Source organism: Notolepis coatsorum (assembly GCF_963971535.1).
Source record: "Notolepis coatsorum genome assembly, contig: SCAFFOLD_267, whole genome shotgun sequence".
NCBI lineage: Eukaryota > Metazoa > Chordata > Actinopteri > Aulopiformes > Paralepididae > Notolepis > Notolepis coatsorum.
In genome coordinates, this window is record NW_028170910.1 from 189,189 (window position 1) to 213,183 (window position 23,995).

At 50.5% G+C, this 23,995-nt stretch overlaps 1 protein-coding gene across 1 annotated transcript in view; it reads left to right on the forward strand.

Moving 5' to 3' along the window:
• The window catches only part of LOC311248383 (DDB1- and CUL4-associated factor 15-like), a gene marked incomplete at both ends in the record, with an annotated part of 65,600 nt that overhangs the window by 22,015 nt on the left and 19,590 nt on the right, over window positions 1-23,995 (forward strand). The window contains one exon of the mRNA XM_084339272.1: window positions 437-837. Within this exon, the coding sequence (XP_084195398.1) occupies window positions 437-837 (401 nt within the window). The remainder of the gene's footprint in view (window positions 1-436; window positions 838-23,995) is intronic.

The following is a 23,995-nucleotide window of genomic DNA, read 5'->3' on the forward strand; positions in this document are numbered from 1 at the left end:
AATAAAGCATTATCACCGATCACCGATCTCATATTTATACTGAATATCGGCCGATACCGATCGCTGGCCGATCGATCAGGGCATCCCTACTCAGGATGATTCCCCATGTTAACCCAGATGTCTGTGTGCCTGTAATAAATGGAAATATCGAATAAAATAAATAATGATGAAAACCCGACTATACTCGGGTCTGGCGCTGAACGGTTGGCGAATTAACCCGACTATCATCGGGTCCGGCGCTGATTGAGTTAAGACTCCTGGTCCCTATCCCCCAACACCACCCACAAGGAGGCTCGGTCCGAGAGGATAAACGATATCTATCTCTCTGTTTCCGTCTCCAGCAGGTGATCAAGGCCAGTCGTCTCAGATCCTCTACAGCAAGGCCGCCTCCTCCTCCTTTCCTCCTCCTCCTCCTCCCCCCCCTCCTCTTCCATAGTAACTGATCCACCCTCGCACTCTCCCTTCCCCACCTCCTTGTTGGCCGCCTCCTCCTCCTCTTCCACACTAACTGGTCCAGCCTCGCACTCTCTCCTCTCCGCCGCCGCCTCCTCCTCCTCCTCCTCCCCCCCCTCCTCTTCCATAGTAACTGATCCACCCTCGCACTCTCCCTTCCCCACCTCCTTGTTGGCCGCCTCCTCCTCCTCTTCCACACTAACTGGTCCAGCCTCGCACTCTCCCCTCGTCGTCTCCTCGTCGCCCGCCTCCTCCTCCAACTCCTCCTCCTCAGTCTGCACCCCTCGTCGCCTCGTCGCCTACTCCCCCTCCTCCAACTCCTCCTCCTCAGTCTGCACCCCTCCCACCCTCTTCGCCTACTCCCCCTCCTCCAACTCCTCCTCAGTCTGCACCCCTCCCCCCTCGTCGCCTACTCCCCCTCCAACTCCTCCTCCTCAGTCTGCACCCCTCCCCCCTCGTCGCCTACTCCCCCTCCTCCAACTCCTCCTCCTCCTCCTCCGCCTCCTCCTCCTCCTCAGTCTGGACCCCTCCCCCCCTCGTCGCCTCCTCCCCCTCCTCCAACTTCTCCTTCTCCTCCTCCTCCTCCTCCTCTTCCACACGAACTCTGTCACCAGAAAAGCGCAAGGCAGCATGGGCGGACTCGCACGCATTCCAAAACCGACAGGAGGGAGGCAGGAGCGACGTCAACTACATACGAAGGCGTTACTGCCCCCATCCCTATAGTTTGTGCAAAAAAGGTAATTAATGCGAAACACTGAGGGAGGCACATACAACACTCATACCTATTTACAACCAGTGTCAGAGCGAGCGCACTCAAGTTGTTTGGAACTTCTGAGTGCACACTGGACGCTCTGACCAAAGAGTCAGTTTATCAGAGCGGAGCAGATTTTCAGACTGAATTTATTAACTCACCTTAACTAGGGCTGGGCGATATATCGCGGCTTGTTCTACATGAGATGTAGTAAATTACTATATCGTGAACATCGAGTATATGTTGTCATGTTGCGGCTGAGATGAGACTTGCTTTAGCGCAGAGCTTTCCTCATTTCATTATAAACGCAGACCAGCGCGGACCTTAAATGACATGCAATTGTAATTTCATTACACAGACCAGCACGGACCTTTAATGACATGCAATTTAATTGACGCGAGCAATGGGCTAACGTTAGCTGCTAACTAAGTTATCCCACATAACTAGGCTAAGCTAACTAGCGTTAGCTGCTAACCCTGGAAGCGCTCAAAGCGGACTCCACGACACTAGTTCCATTCGTGAGGAAAGGGGGTGGGGTAATATTGATGAGGCTTGACAACAGAAGTTCAAACATAACTTCATATTTATTTGTTTCTTTATATCGGGCATCCAGTTCGCATCACCGTGTGTTCAACTTCCTGTGTTGACATGCAAGGTGACATCATCACCTACGGCAGCTTAGACGCTCAAAACGCAAACCTACAAAACCCGGGGGGGGGGGGGGGGGGGGCTGGCTCTCTTGCGCGTCCTCGCTCTCTCGCTCTCTCTCTACATTCAATGATTTAAAGTAGCCAAACGTTACAGTATAAATACTAACTGGATAGTTGATGATATAAACATTTAATTTCATTATCTGAAATATTCTAAAATCATTAAGTCTGCTATAAGCCATTATCCCTTTGTGTGTGATTATTATTTTCTCACAGTGTGTGTATATATATACATATATATATGTGTGTGTGTTTGGCTAAAGTGGATAGAAAACACAGTACTGTGCAAAAGTCTTAGTGTTACAAAGGGTCAGATTAAACCGAATATATATATTTATTGCCTGAGATCCCATGTATAATATTTGTATATCGTTTGATATCCCTTGTATATTCTTTGTACATATGCACGGAATATCCCTTTAGCCTACAGCCCATAATAGTTCATTCTCTCATTGGACCAGGACCTGGCGCCAGCAGACAGGCCCCCTTGAGTCAAGTTCAATTGTGCCGACGAACATGCCCTTACTAGCCTCAGCTCCGCGCAGGAATACGGCTACCGAAAGCAGAGCGGCACTATTTGTCCACCGTGTATATAAATATGGCGCAAGAAATGTAGAATTCCTCTTAGTCCCTTGTCCCGTTCAGTCTCGTGCAGTTCCAGTTATCCAAGCAACGTCTCCCCATTATGCAACGTGGGGTAGAGTAGGGCTCGTATTGCCTCAAATAGAGTCGTGTTATTCTACTACGTTTGTTTAACGTATCGTTCGCTCCCTACTAGTAAAAGCCTTCATTACGAGTCAAAGACCACGTGAAGTGGGTAATTGTGTGTCTACATAGAGCACTTATTGCCGCGTGCTAATAAGGATAGTAACGTCAAGTTCAACTGTGAACTACCGCGCACCACGGAGGATACCTACACCGGTGATTGCAGAGCCACTTTCCGGCAAGGATTATTATTCTTCATTGCTTTGACTGTGGCTGCTGGAGCAGAGAACAGTCTACACCCACTGCTGTGGGATCTACACATTCCCGTGAGGACATCACTCGAGCCCGTCTCTGTCGGAGCAGAGACTCCACGGCTTCATCTGCGGCGCGCACCCTAGGATTACAGCTGCTGCTTTCCCCGCTGACACAGGGGTGATATCGCCTCCGTGGACCCTTGACTTTGTATAGAGCATTGCCTCCCCCTGCTGGCTTACAACCGGTAGTACCCCTTTCCAGTACCTCTCCTGAGTACCATAGATAATTACTAATATTCATTATTGATTTGCCTGCACATTCTTTGCCTTATAAGCGCATCCAAAGTGACCAAAGTAATGTAATATCATATTCTTACTGTAATAAATATTCTAAACGAGTATTTGTGTGGAAACCGTGTTATTGTGGAGAAGTTCTCATCTGATATACCTGTGTACGGTACGGCCAGTAATGTACATAAGACGGTAGTAGTTTAATGATACTAATACTTGATTAATACAGTCAGGGAATTGTACCCCTCAGTTACAATTGGTGCTTCGAGCCGGAGATAATAATTAGCGTAATATTAATATAATATTAATATTGACATGGCCGATGACGAACACTCCACAAACGGTTCTCCTAAGCTAGATCGCCCGCAGCGCAGACGGCAGCCACCTCCCTATCTAGAGGCATACTCTGTCAGTCCAATACCTAGCTTTAAAGGGAAATTAGATACGGATAAAATAACTAAAGCGGATAGTAAAATTATGTCCGACCCTACCAACCAGGCTACCCCGCCAACAGAGGCCCTAGTGGGTTCTAATGTAACTGACCAAGCTCACGGTGGGGACCAGGAGGGAACTGACACGACTTTATCCCCAGACAACGCCGACGAGGTAGTCCCCGGAGCGCTCCAGGATAAAGAAAGCCCTCCCGGGATGGAACCCGACCCACCACAAGAAGAGACGCGCACCCAGGAGATGGATCCCCTCGGTACGCAACAGGAGAACGGATCTCCAACAAGTACTGCCGGGAGCCGATCGCCCCGAACGGCGTCTTCCCCCAGCGCGGCGGACAAGATGCTGGCGCAAGCACTCATCGCCACCCTGGCAGCCTCCACCGAACGCGATCGACTTCAAGCGCAACAGACGCGCGAGCGCGAACAGTTTGCAGGCGAGCGAGAGCGCTTCCAGGCGCAACAAAGGAGTGAAGACGACCGCATAAGACTGGAGACCAGACGCCTCCAGACAGAAGAGAACATTGAGAGAAGCCGCGCCGATGCACAGCACGCCGTCGCCAATGCACAGCGCGACGTCGCAAATGCACAGCTCCACGCCGCCCATGCCAGCGCCAATGCCCAGCGCGACGCCGCCAACGCACAGCGCGACGCCGCCCAGGCCAGCGCCAATGCGCAGCGCGACGCCGCCAATGCCCAGCGCGAAGCAGCGCGCGACGCAGCCCATGCCCTAGGATTACAGCTGCTGCTTTCCCCGCTGACACAGGGGTGATATCGCCTCCGTGGACCCTTGACTTTGTATAGAGCATTGCCTCCCCCTGCTGGCTTACAACCGGTAGTCCCCCTTTCCAGTACCTCTCCTGAGTACCATAGATAATTACTAATATTCATTATTGATTTGCCTGCACATTCTTTGCCTTATAAGCGCATCCAAAGTGACCAAAGTAATGTAATATCATATTCTTACTGTAATAAATATTCTAAACGAGTATTTGTGTGGAAACCGTGTTATTGTGGAGAAGTTCTCATCTGATATACCTGTGTACGGTACGGCCAGTAATGTACATAAGACGGTAGTAGTTTAATGATACTAATACTTGATTAATACAGTCAGGGAATTGTACCCCTCAGTTACAATTGGTCCTTCGAGCCGGAGATAATAATTAGCGTAATATTAATATAATATTAATATTGACATGGCCGATGACGAACACTCCACAAACGGTTCTCCTAAGCTAGATCGCCCGCAGCGCAGACGGCAGCCACCTCCCTATCTAGAGGCATACTCTGTCAGTCCAATACCTAGCTTTAAAGGGAAATTAGATACGGATAAAATAACTAAAGCGGATAGTAAAATTATGTCCGACCCTACCAACCAGGCTACCCCGCCAACAGAGGCCCTAGTGGGTTCTAATGTAACTGACCAAGCTCACGGTGGGGACCAGGAGGGAACTGACACGACTTTATCCCCAGACAACGCCGACGAGGTAGTCCCCGGAGCGCTCCAGGATAAAGAAAGCCCTCCCGGGATGGAACCCGACCCACCACAAGAAGAGACGCGCACCCAGGAGATGGATCCCCTCGGTACGCAACAGGAGAACGGATCTCCAACAAGTACTGCCGGGAGCCGATCGCCCCGAACGGCGTCTTCCCCCAGCGCGGCGGACAAGATGCTGGCGCAAGCACTCATCGCCACCCTGGCAGCCTCCACCGAACGCGATCGACTTCAAGCGCAACAGACGCGCGAGCGCGAACAGTTTGCAGGCGAGCGAGAGCGCTTCCAGGCGCAACAAAGGAGTGAAGACGACCGCATAAGACTGGAGACCAGACGCCTCCAGACAGAAGAGAACATTGAGAGAAGCCGCGCCGATGCACAGCACGCCGCCGCCAATGCACAGCGCGACGTCGCAAATGCACAGCTCCACGCCGCCCATGCCAGCGCCAATGCCCAGCGCGACGCCGCCAACGCACAGCGCGACGCCGCCCAGGCCAGCGCCAATGCGCAGCGCGACGCCGCCAATGCCCAGCGCGAAGCAGCGCGCGACGCAGCCCATGCCCAGCGCGAGGCAGAGCGCGACCGGCTGCAGGCGGAGCTGATGGATAAACTGGTTGCCATGGCGACACCCCCTCACTCCGCACGGAGCTCTCAGAGATCGTCAAGACATGGGTCTAGGACACATTCCCCTACCCGACGAAGCGACCCGGGACTCCGCCAACAGGATGATCCTGTCCACGTCTCCGAACCCCCTTCCCGGCCGGTCCATACGAGACCCAGCAACCGGGAAGAATCGGACCACGCCGAGAGACTGAACAGAAGACTCCAGGTCCTAGCAGAGGGAGAGGAGGAGGAAGAGGAGGAACGTCAAGCCGACCAGCAGCAACGTACTCTGGCCCAGGAGGCCCAGTACAGCCCCGACCAGCAGCAACGTACTCTGGCCCAGGAGGCCCAGTACAGCCCCGACCAGCAGCAACGTACTCTGGACCAGGAGGTCCAGTACAGCCCAGAAGTCAGCCCCGAGGCCCTGCGCTACAAACCCCCGACTCAACTCACGGGTGAGTTTGACGCACCGCCAGCCCCGAGGGACAGCACCTGGGTACCCGACCTTCGGTACCCACCAAGTACCAGCCCAAGACGACACGCACGGGGAGACTCGCCTAGGAGGCCTCTTCCCCAACGCTCACCGATGTGCCAGTCATCCATGGCATCGTACCTTGGCGCACCGACGTTTCCAGACTTCACCCATGAGAACCGAGCACAGTACACGGAGCTACGGATGTGCTTAGAGACAATGATGGTTGATGTAGCTGATGAACGCCACAAGTATGCTACCCTATTGAAGCACCTCAAGGTGCCCCGAGCGCACAATATAGCGCTGGCCTATGCCAACTCTACTACCCCATACACAGCGGCTCTAGCAGCACTCGACCAACGGTATGGACGCGTATGGGACTACGTGATACAGGAGATAAGAGACATTGACCGTCTCCCCCCAGCCAGAGACAACAGAGCGCTAGATGACCTGTCTATCAAGGTACAGTCCCTGGTAGGGATGCTGGGGTCCCAAAAGGAAAAGGGTATCTACGAACTGTACGCTAACTCTAACGTAGAGAGGATATTAGAGAAGCTCCCTCCCGCCCGACAAGAGCGCTTCAGGCGGCAGAGAGACTACCAGGCATCCCTCCTAGACCTATCTGAGTTCCTCGCCAGGGAGGTCAGTAGCCTACGACTCGACACGTTCGTATGGAGTGGACCAAGCCCAAGACTCGGACCTCGGGGACAAACGGATAACCGCCGGTTGGTGACCGTTATGCACCAAGCCGAATCAGTACCACACAAGAACCACAACACCCCCTCGACGAAAGAGGACCAGTGGAAGATTGAGTGCCAGTACTGTGAGGGAGAACATCGGCTGTATCAGTGCGAAGATTTCAAGAAGCTGACCACGGATGATGTGAGTCAGTGGGTCAAGGACCACCGCCGCTGCTTCCGCTGCGCGCGCAGCCACCTAGCAGCTGAGTGCCGCTTGAAAAAGAAGTGCAGCAGGTGCGGTGGCACCCACTTGGAGGTCCTGCATGACATCAACAGGCGTCAGCCAGGACAACAGAGTGGGCCCGTCGCGGTGATGTACCATGCCGAGGCGGTGGCACCAGTACCGAAGAGCCACCAGACCGCTCCCTACTGTACCTACTGCGACGGCGGACACTGGCTGGCACAGTGCACCGAATATAAGACACTGAACCCCGTCCAAGTGGACCAGTGGCGTGAGGCGGCCCAGGCGGGCGCCGCTTACCACGCAGGGGCGGCCCAGGCGGGGCGCCGCTTACCGCGCAGCACGGTGCGGAGCCCACCAGAAGGTCCAAGACAACCAACCAACAGGAGTGCTCCACATTGACCAGCATAGCGGGACCCCCCGTGTGCTCCTCAAAGTGGTCAGAGTGCTCCTGAGCTACGAGGACAAGGTCCTGGACACTTACGCCGTCCTGGACGATGGGTCTGAAAAGACTCTCCTCCTCGCTTCCGCAGCAGCCCAGTTGGGCCTGCGAGGTGTCAAAGATACAATGACCATACGCACCATCAGAAGGGACCAGAAGACCATAACGGGTGAAAAGGTCTCCTTCAAGATGGCAGCGGTGGACCAGCCCGAGAAGCAGTATAGTATAACGAACGTCTTCACCAGCCACGACATAGGCCTGTCTCAGTACACCTACCCCATCCCACAGCTGATGGCTAAGTATGTGCACCTACGTCAACTACCTATACCGCTTATCGACGGCGCCACACCGACCCTGCTCATCGGCTCCGACCACGCGGACCTCATTCTCCCAATTGAGGCGGCCCACGTCGGACCCAAAGGATGCCCAGTCGCGGTTCAGACCCGACTGGGATGGACGCTCCAGGGCCCCCTCTACGGACTTGACAGTCAACCCACGTCTACACGCTGCCTACACACAGAGGCGAGCGACACCGGCCTCTCCCCCGTACAGCAGAGGCTATTGACATTAAGCGAGAGGCCCGTGAGAGAACCGTGGGTACCAGAGGGAGTTCGGAACTCCACCCCCCTCAGCTGCGCTCCAGACGTGGCTGACCTCGAACCCAGCACCCCAAGCGACTCCTTGACGGGGCGGCCGGGACCGGCCCCTCCTCAGATGGGGTACAGAGCAAACAAGAGAGACAGACGGAGGAGGAGGAGGCACAGCCAAGCACAGATCAAAGCAGTCTCAGGCCCGCTCCCTCCTAAGCCCCCCTTCATCCCGTCCAGTCGTCATGACCATAGACCAGTCACTACCCCGAGCTGCGTGGCCGGCCGGCCGCGTAAGCAAAGTGACCACTGGTGCCGACGGAAGGGTCAGAGTGGCAGAAGTGCTCGGCCAAGGGCGGACCTACAACCGACCCGTGGCGAGGCTGATAGAGTCGCCAAGGCTCCCCGACTCGCTTAATGACGACCATGACCCCATGACTTGTGACCTGCCTACCCTCACAACGGACATTGAGTAGTGGACAGTGCGGTTAATCTGTCTCTGCTTAGCTAATTAGGTGGGACTAATTAGGGGGCGGCTGTTACAAAGGGTCAGATTAAACCGAATATATATATTTATTGCCTGAGATCCCATGTATAATATTTGTATATCGTTTGATATCCCTTGTATATTCTTTGTACATATGCACGGAATATCCCTTTAGCCTACAGCCCATAATAGTTCATTCTCTCATTGGACCAGGACCTGGCGCCAGCAGACAGGCCCCCTTGAGTCAAGTTCAATGGTGCCGACGAACATGCCCTTACTAGCCTCAGCTCCGCGCAGGAATACGGCTACCGAAAGCAGAGCGGCACTATTTGTCCACCGTGTATATAAATATGGCGCAAGAAATGTAGAATTCCTCTTAGTCCCTTGTCCCGTTCAGTCTCGTGCAGTTCCAGTTATCCAAGCAACGTCTCCCCATTATGCAACGTGGGGTAGAGTAGGGCTCGTATTGCCTCAAATAGAGTCGTGTTATTCTACTACGTTTGTTTAACGTATCGTTCGCTCCCTACTAGTAAAAGCCTTCATTACGAGTCAAAGACCACGTGAAGTGGGTAATTGTGTGTCTACATAGAGCACTTATTGCCGCGTGCTAATAAGGATAGTAACGTCAAGTTCAACTGTGAACTACCGCGCACCACGGAGGATACCTACACCGGTGATTGCAGAGCCACTTTCCGGCAAGGATTATTATTCTTCATTGCTTTGACTGTGGCTGCTGGAGCAGAGAACCGTCTACACCCACTGCTGTGGGATCTACACATTCCCGTGAGGACATCACTCGAGCCCGTCTCTGTCGGAGCAGAGACTCCACGGCTTCATCTGCGGCGCGCACCCTAGGATTACAGCTGCTGCTTTCCCCGCTGACACAGGGGTGATATCGCCTCCGTGGACCCTTGACTTTGTATAGAGCATTGCCTCCCCCTGCTGGCTTACAACCGGTAGTACCCCTTTCCAGTACCTCTCCTGAGTACCATAGATAATTACTAATATTCATTATTGATTTGCCTGCACATTCTTTGCCTTATAAGCGCATCCAAAGTGACCAAAGTAATGTAATATCATATTCTTACTGTAATAAATATTCTAAACGAGTATTTGTGTGGAAACCGTGTTATTGTGGAGAAGTTCTCATCTGATATACCTGTGTACGGTACGGCCAGTAATGTACATAAGACGGTAGTAGTTTAATGATACTAATACTTGATTAATACAGTCAGGGAATTGTACCCCTCAGTTACACTTAGGCACCCAAGAGTTTTTATATAAATAGTCTTAGATGTAAATAATTTTTTTTATTAGTGTGTCAGTAGACTACTCTTAGTACATTTTCATTAAATAATTTTTTGAAGCATCTTCATGGTTTAATAATGCAAACATATGTTGCAGGGACTTATTATAATCATCATATTGGCGTGACTATGCATCAAAGGGTTAAATCAAGCATTTTGAAGTGCTTTAGAGGAAATGTCAAAATATTACGATATATATCGTGTATCGTAATATGGCCAAAAAATATCGCGATATCATTTAGAGGCCATATCGCCCAGCCCTAACCTTAACTAGGGCCCTATGAAATCCGTTTTTATCTTTTCCCGTTTTCGGATTTCTCGGATTTTATATTTTTTCCTTTGGATTTAACAAAAAAAAACAATACAAAATTATGTTTTTAACGAACTTTAATAACAGTACATCTGCAAACAGTGCCACTGCCAGTGTAGTTCAATGTTCAGTGCCAGTTAGGTTATGAGGTTTCTTTTTTTCCATTCAGTTCAGTTATAGTATCGTATAGCTCCGCTCTGCGCCTACTGGAATATATCCCTATATCAGTCTATACACTGAATAAATCTCCACATGCACCTATACACACCCATCCATCTGGCCACACCCCCATCCGCTCCTCTACATAAGCAGGGGTGTGGCCATACTAACAGTTCCTTCCTTATTTTCACCACCGTCAAGTGTCTGTATACACCACTTGAGTTTAGTGCCAAAATAGTTGGAAAGGAGCTACGTTGAAGAGATGGAGCTGCGTTGACATTATATCTTTATTTTCTCTCTCACAATTTTTAGAGGAAATACAGCGATAATGTCTTCGCCACCGGAGTGTCTAGAATATGATGATCATTCTGACCTCCACTGGCGTTTTTGTATTAGGGGCTCGCGTCGCTGAGCTAATCCCCGCCGGGATTCCTCCGGCTCTGCAGTTGGACAGGGATTACCTCCGGCTCTGCAGTTGGGAGGCGCTCTGCAGTGTGAGGGCTGACGGCCTCTCTGGGTGGGTGATGGTTTTGCGACACGGGCGCCAGGTGTGTTGTTGTGGGGGGAACGGCTGCACAACTTACGAAGGCCGGCTCCAGGCTGGTACCCTTTTTTGCTGCCTCTTAGCGGCGTGGAGAGGGTTCTGGTTTGATGCCCACGTTACATGAGCTCCTCATCGGGAGCTTTGTTACCTGGGACCGTATCCGAATCTGCGGTTCAATTCCCCGGATCTCTGGACAAACTGGTCCCCTCTGTCACCGCGCGGGCCCCGCTTTCAAGATGAAAATCACCCGGCGCGAGGGAGGTGAGTTTGGTGTTTCATTATGAGAATACTCCATGCTCAAGTCGGCTATGGTCCGAGAGGGACCATAGCCGAGAGGGACTGAACCGCTGTGGTAAACACCGTTCTAAAGAGGGACGTGTTGTCTTCTTTTTCTCTTCTCTCTTCGGATGAGAAGAGGAAAAGGCAGCGGCTGTCTGAAGTGTGGGCCTGTATTGCGTTTCTCACGTTGTGCAGTTTTCAGTGGTAGCTGCTTAGCTTGCTTCCGAGCCGGGTTGAGCTAACTGTTAGCCAGTTAGCTGTTAGCTACGAGGTTAGCTGCCCGTACGTTCACTCGGCTGGGAACGTTAGCTTGATGCTTTCAGTTAGCCTAGAGTTAGCTGTTAGCTTGTGCTACAACCGTTGAAACATTAGCCGTGAGGATAGCAGGCCCTAGCACTCTGACTACGACGTCATCTTTGACAGAAGATGTAGTCGGGCCTGCACCATGACCGGCTGCAGGAGGGGCGTCTCGCCGGAGCGCGTTGCCCCGCCAGCGAGAGACCTTTCGTCAACGTGGAGACCAGCCTGTTGCGGCCTTTCGTCCTGCGTTCGTTGGTGCAGGTAAGGGTCCATTGGACATTACCCCACTCTTCCTTCCTTCCCCTCCCGAATGTTTTGTTAACTATGTTTTTTCCAAAACGTATGTTGCTTCACTACATTTGGAGATACGACATGTGCTGTGTGTAAATTGTCTTGTCGCTGGTATAGCTTGGGTACCACTGGCCGAAGCTTGTGTTTTTCTCTCTACCTAGAAAACAGTGTTGTTTTTTACGTGAGTAAAAATTAACTGGGTTTTTGTTGTATGATGAGAGGTTGTGTGTGTTCATGTAACATTAGACAACGTAGCTGAGCCCACAACTGGCTGGGTTACCCTGCAATGCTATGCATAGTGGCATCATGGCATGTGATCGAGTGATGAGTCCCTCTCTCAGCTTGTGATGACAATAAACAGGTGGCAAGTTTTTTCACATATAAACAGGCCTGTACCTGTTCAAACAAGTCATATCAGGGGTAAGGTGGTGAGGGGTGTTTTTTCCCCCCGGTTTTCCCCTGGGCCCCCCCCCCCCTCCCCTCAAACATGATTTTGTTTACAATATATTGTTTCACTATGTTTTGGGGGATACGGTGTAACCACTCAGCTTCTGCTGGGGTTGTGCTCCTGCTTAGAGAGGCAATTATTTTCTGAAAATTGTTTGGTCGCTGTCATGTGGACTTAGCAAGGCCTGTGACCAGTACTTGTCTTCTCTCGTTATGAAAAACGGCGTTCCTCTTACGGTAGTGAGAGTGTACTTTCGCCCTTTTTTGTTGTGATGGAGGGTTGTGTGTGTCGTTAAGATCCACAACATGGGTTAGGTGTTGGCCTACAGAAATTATATGTGTAAGCTCTTGTACCAGGGCCCTTGGCCCTGTCTTGGTCTGTTTTTCTTCCTTTAGGAAAAGGTGTAAAAATGCAGGTGGCAGGTTCGCACATGAGCCTATGTGAAGCTGTTACCTTGACGGGTATACATGCGCTTCATGTAGCACGCTATGACTGGTGTCATGGCTCTGCTTCGTCATTGCATCGTATCAGGGGTGAGGGGTCATGAGGGGGTGAACTGATAAACCCTCCCTCCCCTTTTTCCTGATTGGTCAGGGGGTTGGACCTCCTGTCCTTCGGGCTTCCTGTCACGTTGCTGGGTCAGCGCGTCACAGGGTGGGGGGGGGGGGTAGTTTCCTGGTCCCACGCCATATTTGGCGGTGGGTCACGGAATTCCCCCCGCCATAGAGTACGTCACTGGGCACGTTTCTATTGGTTGTGAGACTTTTGTGAGTTCTTTTCAGGCTCCATGTTGTGGACCTCTGTTATTGTCAAGATGAGTAGAACTTAAAAAGAAGTTCTGCTCTGTTGTATGTGTCTTGAGCTTGGTAGGTGATGCAATGCAAAAGAGACAATTTGTTCTTCTGCTCTGCTCCCTACTAGTACTGTATATTGGGTCAGAGCCTCCTCAGGGAGTTTCAGAGCCTCCTCGGTGAGTTTCAGAACCTCCCTCTCAGTGAGGGAGCCTCCTCAGAGTTTCAGAGCCTCCTCCTCAGAGAGTCTTAGTCAAATTGTTACATAGCTCAATGTTGCATATATCTTTTCAATTATTACTCACGTGGGAAGTCTCTCTCTGGGGGTTCCCTGTCTCCTCTTTATAGGGCAGGGTTGACGGGGATGTTTTCCCTCGGGCGCGTCATATGGGACCCATATCTGTGTCTTGGCCAGCTTCCTGCCGCTCTCCCAGGCGGCTTGGAGGGAACGTTATCTGGGTTCTTGTTAGAATTACCATTGATATGTTTTGGGTCTCGACGTGTACATAGTGCTGGCCCTGGGTGCTTCTGATAGGAACCATGCATGGGCTTGCACGCCTTGGTTGCTCATCATTGAAACAGCGTTTTTATGGGGCAACTAGGATGGAGTTTTGTCTCTTCCGAGCGCCAGTGTACTAGGTTAGTCTCGATGAATTCTCGTTAATCTCTGGGGGGAGATAACGGAATAGATCAAAGCATTGGCGGAGGGGTCTCACGCCTTTGGGGTGGGCCACCGGGCGCGGCTTGGTGGCGCCTTCTGTGATGTTTTAGATCGACACGCGTACCTACCCCCTCCTGGGACTGGGGATGGCAGCGTGATTAGGACACAGGACTGGTTCTGGTCGCGCCGGACCAGGTCAGTTAACCCGTTGTCCGCCGGGGCGCAGATCTGCTGTTCTGGTACGCTGAGGGACTTGTGCTTTTTCGGGGGGAAAATGCCGGGTCGGCCCGGGCGTTGTAGGGTTTGATGTTATGGAGATGTTCGTGATTATGTCACTGCGTGTTATCCTTCACTGTTGCCTGGTCCTTCTCTATTCTTTTTCGCCCCTCTCTTCTCCTGCTTGGCGGGGCTGGGAGGGGGCTGTCAAGGTGGTTCTTGTACCCCTCTGGCATCCCTGTGTACGTCCCGGTCCGCCGGGCCCAGGTCCGAACTCATTCTCGTCGACCTGTTGGCCTGGGTTAACCCCTTCTTGAAAACTGAAACACTTGTACTGCTGTATAGCCAGTGTATACCCGCAGTTGTGTTTGAGTTTTTTCTTGGGGGGTTATAGGAACAACCGCCTCATGTTAGAACCAAGGTGGTGGTTGGTTTCCAGGTGTGTTTGTAGCGGAGTCGACTCTCAGGGTAGGCCGGGCTTGGCCCCGTCTGCCTGTGAGTGTGCCCCGCACCTTTCATGACGTCTGTCAATCATGTCAGCCTTCTCTGCCTCGGCCCCTCTAGAGGGTCGGGTTTTTTTGTGGAGGCTGCGACATGGTGCACAGCATACCATACGCCCCTTCCGCCGGGGTGCTGTTTTCAGCAGACCCCTTTGGCGCCTGTCTAGTCCGCAGTGCTCCAGGCTCAGGTCGAGTGGCCTGTTGCCTGGATTGAGGGATCGACCTCTTTTGGGGGTTGTCTCCCCGGTGCGCTGCCTGGTCCCGCTGTGGGTGTAGCCTCTTGAGTGCTTCAGGGCGGCGTGCTGTAGGGGGGAAGGGCCTGCTCTTGGATGGGCCCTGTCCGAATACGCTGGCGATGTGGGGGGTGGTGTCACTAGTGACCGCCTGGTGGGGTCTCGATGCTGCGGCGTCGTTGGCCTCACCAGGCCCCCTTTTCCGGGGGGTCCAGTCCCTTCCTGGGGCTGGGTCCTCCTTCGCGCTCCGCTGCTACGGCCTTGTCACAGGGTTGGGTTTTTGCCCTTGACCCCGTGATATTAGGGGTTGTAACAGGGTTTTTTATTTCTTCCCATTCGTTCCCTAGTGGCATGTGGGTTGCGCGTTTGTGTAGTCGTGGGTTCTTCTGTGGGAAGGTAAGTCCCACGGTCTGCTCACCCTGTGCGTTTGAGTTGCTAAACCCCTCTTCGCACAGTCGGATCCGTTCCCTCCCGTCCTCCACTAGGGGGGTCCGGGGGCTCGGGTCCTCCCCGGTTCTGATGGTTGTGGGGGGCCTCAGCGGGGACATTTGTCGAGCCTCCGCTCTGCTCAGCTCCTGTATTCCAGTAGGCGCAGAGCGGAGCTATACGATACTATAACGTACGGTTATATCTATAACCATAGTTATATGAGTATAGTGACGCTCTGCGCCGGACTCACTGAGGACCCCGTGGTCTTCGCCTTGGTGGTGAAAGACTTGGGAAGGAGCTGTTAGTATGGCCACACCCCTGCTTATGTAGAGGAGCGGATGGGGGTGTATAGGTGCATGTGGAGATTTATTCAGTGTATAGACTGATATAGGGATATATTCCAGTATCCAATCCAATCCACTTTATTTATATAGCACATTTAAAACAACAAAGTTGACCAAAGTGCTGTACAAGTCCACAAACATAGGATAAAACATAAAACATAAAAATGTAATAAAAACACATAATAAAACAGTACAATGTGTCACATAAAAAGGCCAACCTCTCAAACGGTTTAAAAAACAAAAGCCAGAGCAAATAAGTGTGTTTTGAGGCGTGATTTAAACACCTGCAGAGTGGGGGCCTGCCTAACATGCAGTGGCAGCTCATTCCAGAGCTTTGGGGCTGCCACTGCAAAAGCATGGTCCCCCCTAAGCTTCAGCCTGGAGTTTGGAACGGCCAAGAGGAGCTGGTCAGAGGACCTGAGGGACCTTAGAGGAACATAGGGTTCCAGCAGGTCTGAGAGGTAACCCGGTGCCAAGCCGTTCAAACATTTAAAAACAAACAGTAAAACCTTAAAATCAATCCTAAATCGCACAGAAAGCCAGTGGAGGGCAGCCAGCACAGGGGAAATGTGCTCCCTCTTTCGCGTTCCCGTCAGCAGACGGGCAGCGGCGTTTTGCACCAACTGCAAACGAGAGAGGGAGGCCTGACTGACGCCCACGTACAGGGCATTACAGTAATCAAGGCGAGAGGTCATAAAAGCATGGATAACCGTTTCAAAAACGGAACGGGATAAAAAAGGTTTGACCTTAGACAGCCTCCTAAGCTGGAAAAAGCTCCTTCCCACCACAGTATTGATCTGCTTGTCCAGCTTTAGGTCACAATTGAATTTCACCCCTAGGTTGGTGACTGTTGGCTTCACAAAAAGCCCAAGAGGGCCCAAATCACCAGGAGGAGGCACATGACCATTGCTGGGACCAAACACCATGACCTCTGTTTTACTGTCATTGAGACAAAGACAGTTTGATGCCAGCCATGCCTTAACATCATCAAGGCATGCTAATAGTGGTTTTCCGGGTTGGTAGTGTTTCTTTTTAATGGCATGTAAATCTGGCTGTCATCTGCGTAGCAGTGAAAGGAGACGCCATGCTTTCGGAGTATAGGCCCTAAGGGGAGCAGGTACAACACAAATAAAATTGGCCTGAGAATTGAGCCTTGGGGAACCCCGCAGGGGAGAGGTGCTGTGGAGGATACAGCGTCGCCCAGGCTAACACAAAAACTTCTCTCAGACAAATATGATCTAAAAAAAACTCCAGGGCTTGGCCTTTAATGCCAACCCAGTGCTCCAAACGGGAGAGCAGAATATTGTGATCCACTGTGTCGAAGGCAGCAGTGAGATCTAAAAGTACGAGAATAAGGGAGTCACCAGAGTCAGTGGCGAGAAGGATATCATTAAACTCTTAAAAGTGCAGTCTCTGTACTGTGCAGTGCTCTAAAACCAGATTGGAAGACCTCCAGAATGCCATGTGTGTCAAGGAAAGACATTAATTGGACAAGTACAATTTTTTCCAACATTTTGGATAAAAACGGGAGCTTGGAGATAGGCCTAAAATTAGAGAGGACAGAGGCGTCCAGGCTAGGCTTTTTAATAAGCGGTTGCACCACAGCATGTTTAAAATGTACAGGTATATCACCTGTAAGGCTGTTGTTCATAATTGTTAGGACATTTGGTCCTATGACCCTGCTGACCTCTTTGATAAGGTGAGGGGGGAGGACGTCTAGGGGGGAGCCTGAGGGCTTCATATGGGTAATAATTTCCTCTAGCTGAGCAAGGGACACAGGCTCAAACTGGCTAAACGTGGCAGGGCAGGTGACAGTAGTCGTAGAATGGTCAGATGTAGGGGTGGACGTGCTAGCTCTAATGTTGGCAATTTTTCAATAAAAAACTGAATAAAAAGCTGACATGTTTCAGTGGAAGCTTCAAGACAAACAGGCTGGGGGACATCAAGAATATGATTAATCGTTTTAAAAAGAACACAAGGCTTGTGGCAGTTGTTTAAAATGATATCAGAAAAATGCTTTGTTGGCGCAGAGCGTCACTATACTCGTATAACTATGGTTATAGATATAACCGTACGTTCAATGCAGTTGAACTGCCAGTGCAGTGCAATAGTTAAATCATACAAAATAATAATTTGTTTAAAAGAAATCAGAAAAAAACTGTAAAATTTAATTTATTTCAAAGAGATGTCCTTTAAAGGTTCATGCTTCTCCCCATCTCTGGCTGACATCACCATTGTGATACATGATGGTTAGGCCTTTGTGTTTTCCTCAGTGAGGGATTCTCTTTTGTCGGTCAGCAGTGTTTTGTACTTGCTGAAGCTTCTCTGTATAATTATTTTGTAAGTTTAAATATCAACATTATCTGGCCATCCTCAGTAAATACTATCAAACTTTCCAAAGACCAGAGTTGGGACGGGCAAGCACACACACACACACAGAAAGGGAGAATGGCTTATATGAACGATCCAGTTCATATATCAATCAACTTATATCAACTATCCAGTTCGTTTTTATAGTGTAACATTACTTGAAGGAGAGAGAGAGAGAGAGACTGAGACTTGTTACGCGCAACGCTAGTCAGTCTCGGAATTGTCTCGGAATGGATTTGGTAGCTTTTTTTCTGCGTCTCCGTAGACCGTGCCGCACCACCAACTTTAAAGTCTTAGTGAAGATTGATTTATATGAAAACCGATTTATGTATAATTTAGCTAGCTCGCCAACGTTACTGTGATTAAAGCGAACTTTAATAACAAATTTATTATATATATTTTTTTTTTATTGTAATTTTTTCAGAGGGGGGCGGGGAGTCCCCAGGCCAGGGCCGGACTGGGGAAATAATTCATACCGGAAGATATAGCGCGAAATATAGCCCCAGTCAGGCCACTTTTTAAGCGGGGGGTCTGGGGGTCCCCCACCAGGAAATTTTTTGTTACGTAAGGGATAATGTATGGCTACGAGGTCATTGTCGCAAAATAATTGACCGACACGGAGTTTAAAATACCGAGGCGCCGCGCCGAGGTGTTTTAAACGTAGTGAAGGTCAATTATTTTGCGACAATGACCGAGTAGGCTATACATTATCCCGCTTATTACATGGCTAACTTACTAACAATATACCTAATTCATTTGACAAATCGCAGTTGTTCTGTGGCTCTGTCAGCCCAAATAAAGTGATTATTATTATCGCGGGCAGCCTCTGTTCTGGCTCCGCTGACACTCCGCTGTCAGTGCAGCGCTATACATTATCCCGCTTATTACATGGCTAACTTACTAACAATATACCTAATTCATTTGACAAATCGCAGTTGTTCTGTGGCTCTGTCAGCCCAAATAAAGTGATTATTATTATCGCGGGCAGCAGCCTCTGTTCTGGCTCCGCTGACACTCCGCTGTCAGTGCAGCGCGGCAGGTGTGTCTGATTTGCTGCACTGATGTGGGCTTGATTGCCAACAGCTGCGCACTGCGATCATTATTGAAAAAACAGCGGTCATTATTGAAAAATAATGACCGCTGTCGGGGGGCTGTTGACCAATCACAAGCAAGCATTTCGGCGAATGTGAAAACGCCATGTAATAAAAAGACTTAATTTCCTGCATTCTGGTGAATTTTAGTAAATGTGAATCACAAACTAATGAGCCAACAATTGCTTAGTACAATGTACTGTTATGAACCTCAAATAAAACTGTTGTGGCACTAGCAATGCTACTCTCTCCACCTTCAAAAAGAAAAAAGCAAGAGCACAACATATTTTTCTATTTACTATTATAATAGTTAACCACTCTCTCCACCTATTCAAACAGAGCAAGAGCACAATACCATATTCACTTTACTGATGCACTACCCATCAACAGTTAAAATAGCCCTTTACACAAACATTAAATAACAGACATTTCATTACAATACTATAATAACAATCGATTTATCATTAGAACCTTTAGCACAATATATAAGACAATCCCAATTCATAGAACCAATCGTAATCAAGGGCACACAACACAAAATTAGTTTATATGCGGACGACGTAATACTGTTCATGCAAAACCCTAACACCGCAATGCCTCATCTGCTCAAGTTGATTATTGATTTTGGCGACCTATCGGGATTTAAGATAAATTTGCCAAAGTTGGCTTTCCTTCCACTCAACGCCCCTGCAAAAAATATACTCCTTCCAGAAGAAATACCAATGGTTAAACACTTTAGATGTTTGGGAGTTGAAGTATTCCCTACCATAAGCCAAACGGTGAAGCACAATTACATAGAAATCCAAAATAAAATAAAATACAACTTTGACAGGTGGTCAAAACTTAAAAACTCAGTACAGGCACGGGTTTCAATAGTTAAGATGGATGTCTTACCTAGAATCAACTTCATCAGCTCAATGCTACCTGTAACTGAGGGGTACAATTCCCTGACTGTATTGAGAGTATGGTATCATTAAACCACTACTTAGTTATGTACTTTAATTACTGGCCATACAGTACATGGTATATCTGGTGAACACCCACATAAGAATACGGCAATGACAAAGAAAGTTCTAGTTAGAGGTATTTATTATTAGAGCAGCAACGGTAGGTTACAGATTGAGAATTATGATTGCGCTTGTAAGGCGAAGAACACTTAAGTAGGTCAAGAGCGTAAGTCCATGAGAATAGTAAGATGGGTATAACTGACGCCACCTGTAGCATAAGAATTACATAAGGCACACTCGTAGTCAGCTGGAGACACTAGGGGGTTCCCTCCGGTTGTAAGCCAGCAGGGTAGAGGAATGTTCGGGAGCAAAGTCTGGATCAACGCGGAATAACGAGGCTCCAGGTACAGGAGCCAGTGGAATACTCCCTTGGTCCGTAGACAAAGCAACAGCTATACTCCAGTATGCACGACAGCATGGATGAAAGCTAGCCAGCCTCTGTGGTCCTAGAGGCGGGCTCGATGGTGCTCCTCACAGGGTAGATCCCACACAGCAGTGGGGTAGACGGTTCTCTGCTCCAGCAGCCACAGTACCAAAGCAATATAATCCAGCCGGAAAAGGCTCTGCATTCGCCGGTGTAGGTTCTCCGGTGTACATATCCAACGGTTCTCGTCTAGGACTCCTCGGGTGGTGGCGCGAGTTTAGGCCGCCCAGCCTGGATAAGTGCACTAGCTAGAGGTACGACGAACCGGTGGTAATGATGGTCACGGAGAACGGTAGCCGCACGATACACTATAAATAATAGACTATTACTTCACAATAGAATAAGTCGAACTCGACGATACAGCGTTAAACTCTGACACTTTAGCTATCTATTCGCACGCGGTTCTCAAGGCTCTATTCAGGGGCAAAGAGGCCCACTTCACGGCACGTTGTATCGTGGTGAAGGCTTCAACTTTTAGGATAAGACTACTGCTGTATCCACCTGCGACGAATTTATACGTAAGGTGAATAATCTAGTGCCAACCTCAGTTCTGTCTCGTATTACTGCGCAAACCTGGACATGTTGAGACATGCCTTGGCGGTGGCTTTGAACTTGCCATTGGGGGTATGGCCGTTGGCGCCTAGGGGTCGCTGTCCAATAGGAGAACGAATATTATGGTCTGGCTTGTACCTAGGTAAAGGGATATTCCGTGTATATATACAAAGAATATGCAAGGGATATCAGACGATATACAAATATTATACAAGGTATCTCAAGTAATAAATATATATATTCGGTTTAATCTGACCCTTTGTAACAGCCGCCTCCTAATTAGTCCGCACCTAATTAGATAAGCAGAGACAGATTAACCGTCTTGTCCACTACTCAATGTCCGTTGTGGGGAGTAGGGCAATTCACAAAGTCAGTGGGTCATGGTCGTCATCAAGGGAGTCAGGGAGCCTTGGCAACTCTATCAGCCTCGCCACGGGTCGGGTGTATGTCCGTCCCTGGACGAGAACTTCTGCCGCTCTGACCTTTCCGTCGGCACCAGTGATCACTTTGCTTACGCGGCCGGCCGGCCACATAGCTCGGGGTAGTGACTGGTCTATGATCATGACGACTGTGCCCTCCGTCAAATTGTCTCTTTCTTTTACCCATTTCTGGCGGGTCTGTAGAGACGGTAGATAGTGGAGGAGGAAACTGTTCCAAAACTTGTCAGCCAATACTTGACTGTACCTCCACATTCTTCGGCCGTTCGCTTCCTCAGATCTGTACACCGTCTGTGGGAGCACGGGGTCCAGCCGCCCCATCAAGAGAGTGTTGGGGGTGACTGGGTCGACATCTGCTACATCACTTGAGACGTAACCGAGGGGCTTTGAGTTCAATACTCCCTCGATCTGTGAGGACTGTCGTGAGGACTTCTTCAGCCACGGTCTGGGCCCCAAGCACGGCGTACAGGGCTGTCTTTATTGAACGTACTTCTCGTTCCCAGGTTCCCCCGAAGTGAGGGGCATTCGGGGGGTTAAACTGGAAGTCAATCTGAGAGGGAGCGAGGTGGGTCTTAAGTTCTGGGCCCATAGCTTGGAAGCTCTCTCTCAGCTCTCTTTCTCCGCCTTTAAAGTTTGTCCCGTGATCAGACAGTAATATAGACGGTTTTCCTTTCCGCGCTGTGAATCTCCGGAAGGCCATAAGGAATGAGTCCGTACTCATGGTTGGAAGGAGTTCTATGTGTATCGCTCGGGTGGTCATGCATTTGAATACAATACCCCACCTCTTCTCCGTCCCTCTTCCTTTCTTCACATACAGCGGGCCGAAGCAGTCCATGCCGGTGGAGTGAAAGGGCTTGTCGCCAAGTCGGAGGCGACAGGGAGGTAGGTCAGCCATCCTGGGTATACTGGGCTGTGCTCGCCACTTGCGACAGTCTAGACAGGTCCGCTGGAAGCGCCGTACTGCTTCTCTTCCTTGCAGTATCCAATAGCGACGTCTGATCTCAGCGAAGACTCTCTCTGCCCCAGTGTGGTGCACATCCTCGTCGTATTTCTTTATGATGAGCTCTGTGACCTTGTGTCGGCTGTTGAGAACTATAGGGAGCTTGACGTCATCCGTTAAGTCCGGGGCCCTTCTCAGACGACCACCCACTCTGATGAGATCATGGGCGTCGCGCTCAGGGGCCAGGTGGAGCAGTCTGCTGTCTGACGGGACTGGCTTTGATCCCTGCAGACAGTCTAGCTCGTCGGGGAACGAGTCTCTTTGGGCTCGCTGTAGCAGAAGGAGTTCTGCTTCTTCGTAATTAGCTGCATTAATGTCAGTAGTGGAGGGAACCTCAGGGTGGTGCCACAGGAATGTCTTTAACTGCGCACTCTCAAGGGTGGGGCAGTCGTCTATGTTAGGGTCGGTGGGGACTGGTGTGTGCGTCAACCCACAGAACATAGATTTCTTCATCTCTGCCTCCTCTTGACTAGCCTCCCGTGGGTGGGGGTTAGGCCACTCTTCTTCCGGGAGCTTGAGGAACTCGGGACCGTCACTGTAGATATTGTGACGTGTGAGGTCATCTAGGGACATTCCCCATGTGATGACATCTGCTGGGTTCTGTTTTGTGTCCACGTACCTCCAGCATGCTGATTCTGTTAAATCTTGGATCTCTGTGATTCTGACTCCCACGAAGACCTTGTATCTGCACGAATCGGACTGGATCCATGCGAGTACGGTCATGGAGTCTGACCACAGGATTGTTCTTTGCACCGGGATGGTGAGTTCACGTTGGATTAACGTGGCGAGTTGCGCTCCTACTAGGGCTGCGCAGAGCTCTAGACGCGGGATCGATTGTTGCTTGCGGGGGGCTATCCTTGAACGAGCCAGGATGAAGGCGGTATGTATTTCTCCTCCCTCCTCTCGGGCCCGCAAGTAAGCCACCGAGCCGTAGGCTACTTCTGAGGCGTCGCTGAAGACGTGCAGGTCCATCTGGCACGTCTCCAGCCGCACTGTGGGTGGGAAGTAGCTGCGGCGTATGTTGACACCTGGGAGCGAGTTGAGTTCCTTTTCCCACTCTCTCCATGTGGAAGCAAGGTGGTCGGGTATGGGGTCGTCCCAGCCCTGGTCCTTGTCCCACAGCTCTCGCACAATCATTTTTGCCCTGGTGGTGTAAGGTAAGATACATCCCAACGGGTCATATTGTCTGGCGAGTGTTCTGTATACGCTCCGTCTGGTGGTCGGTAGTGAAATCGACCTTCCCTGCTCCTTGGTCAGGGGTGTGTGTCTGTAATGGAGCGAGTCTGTTTTGAAGCGCCAGACTAGTCCTAATGTCATTTCTTGGGCTTCACCTGGGATGGTCGCCATCCAGGTCTCGCTGCTTGCTGCCTTGTTCTCTGGGGAGAGGCTGCGCAGTACTTGAGGGTCGCTGCTGGCCCACTGCCGGAGATCAAAGCCGCCTTTGATCAGGGAGGCGCGGAGCTTGAGTAGGAGGGCCTCAGCCTCTTGAATGTCAATTTTCTTTGTGTCCCGCTGTGATTAGCTTGTCAATCTCAGCGCGGTACACAGTGGCTTGAGCGGGGTCTCTGGCTAGACGCCGCTCGGTGTTCAGTAGATATCGCTCCGTCGCTTCTTTTGAGGCGTGGAAGGTGGGCATACCCTCTCGCCTCAAGAGTGGAGTTGCGTATCTCATCACTCCATTGACC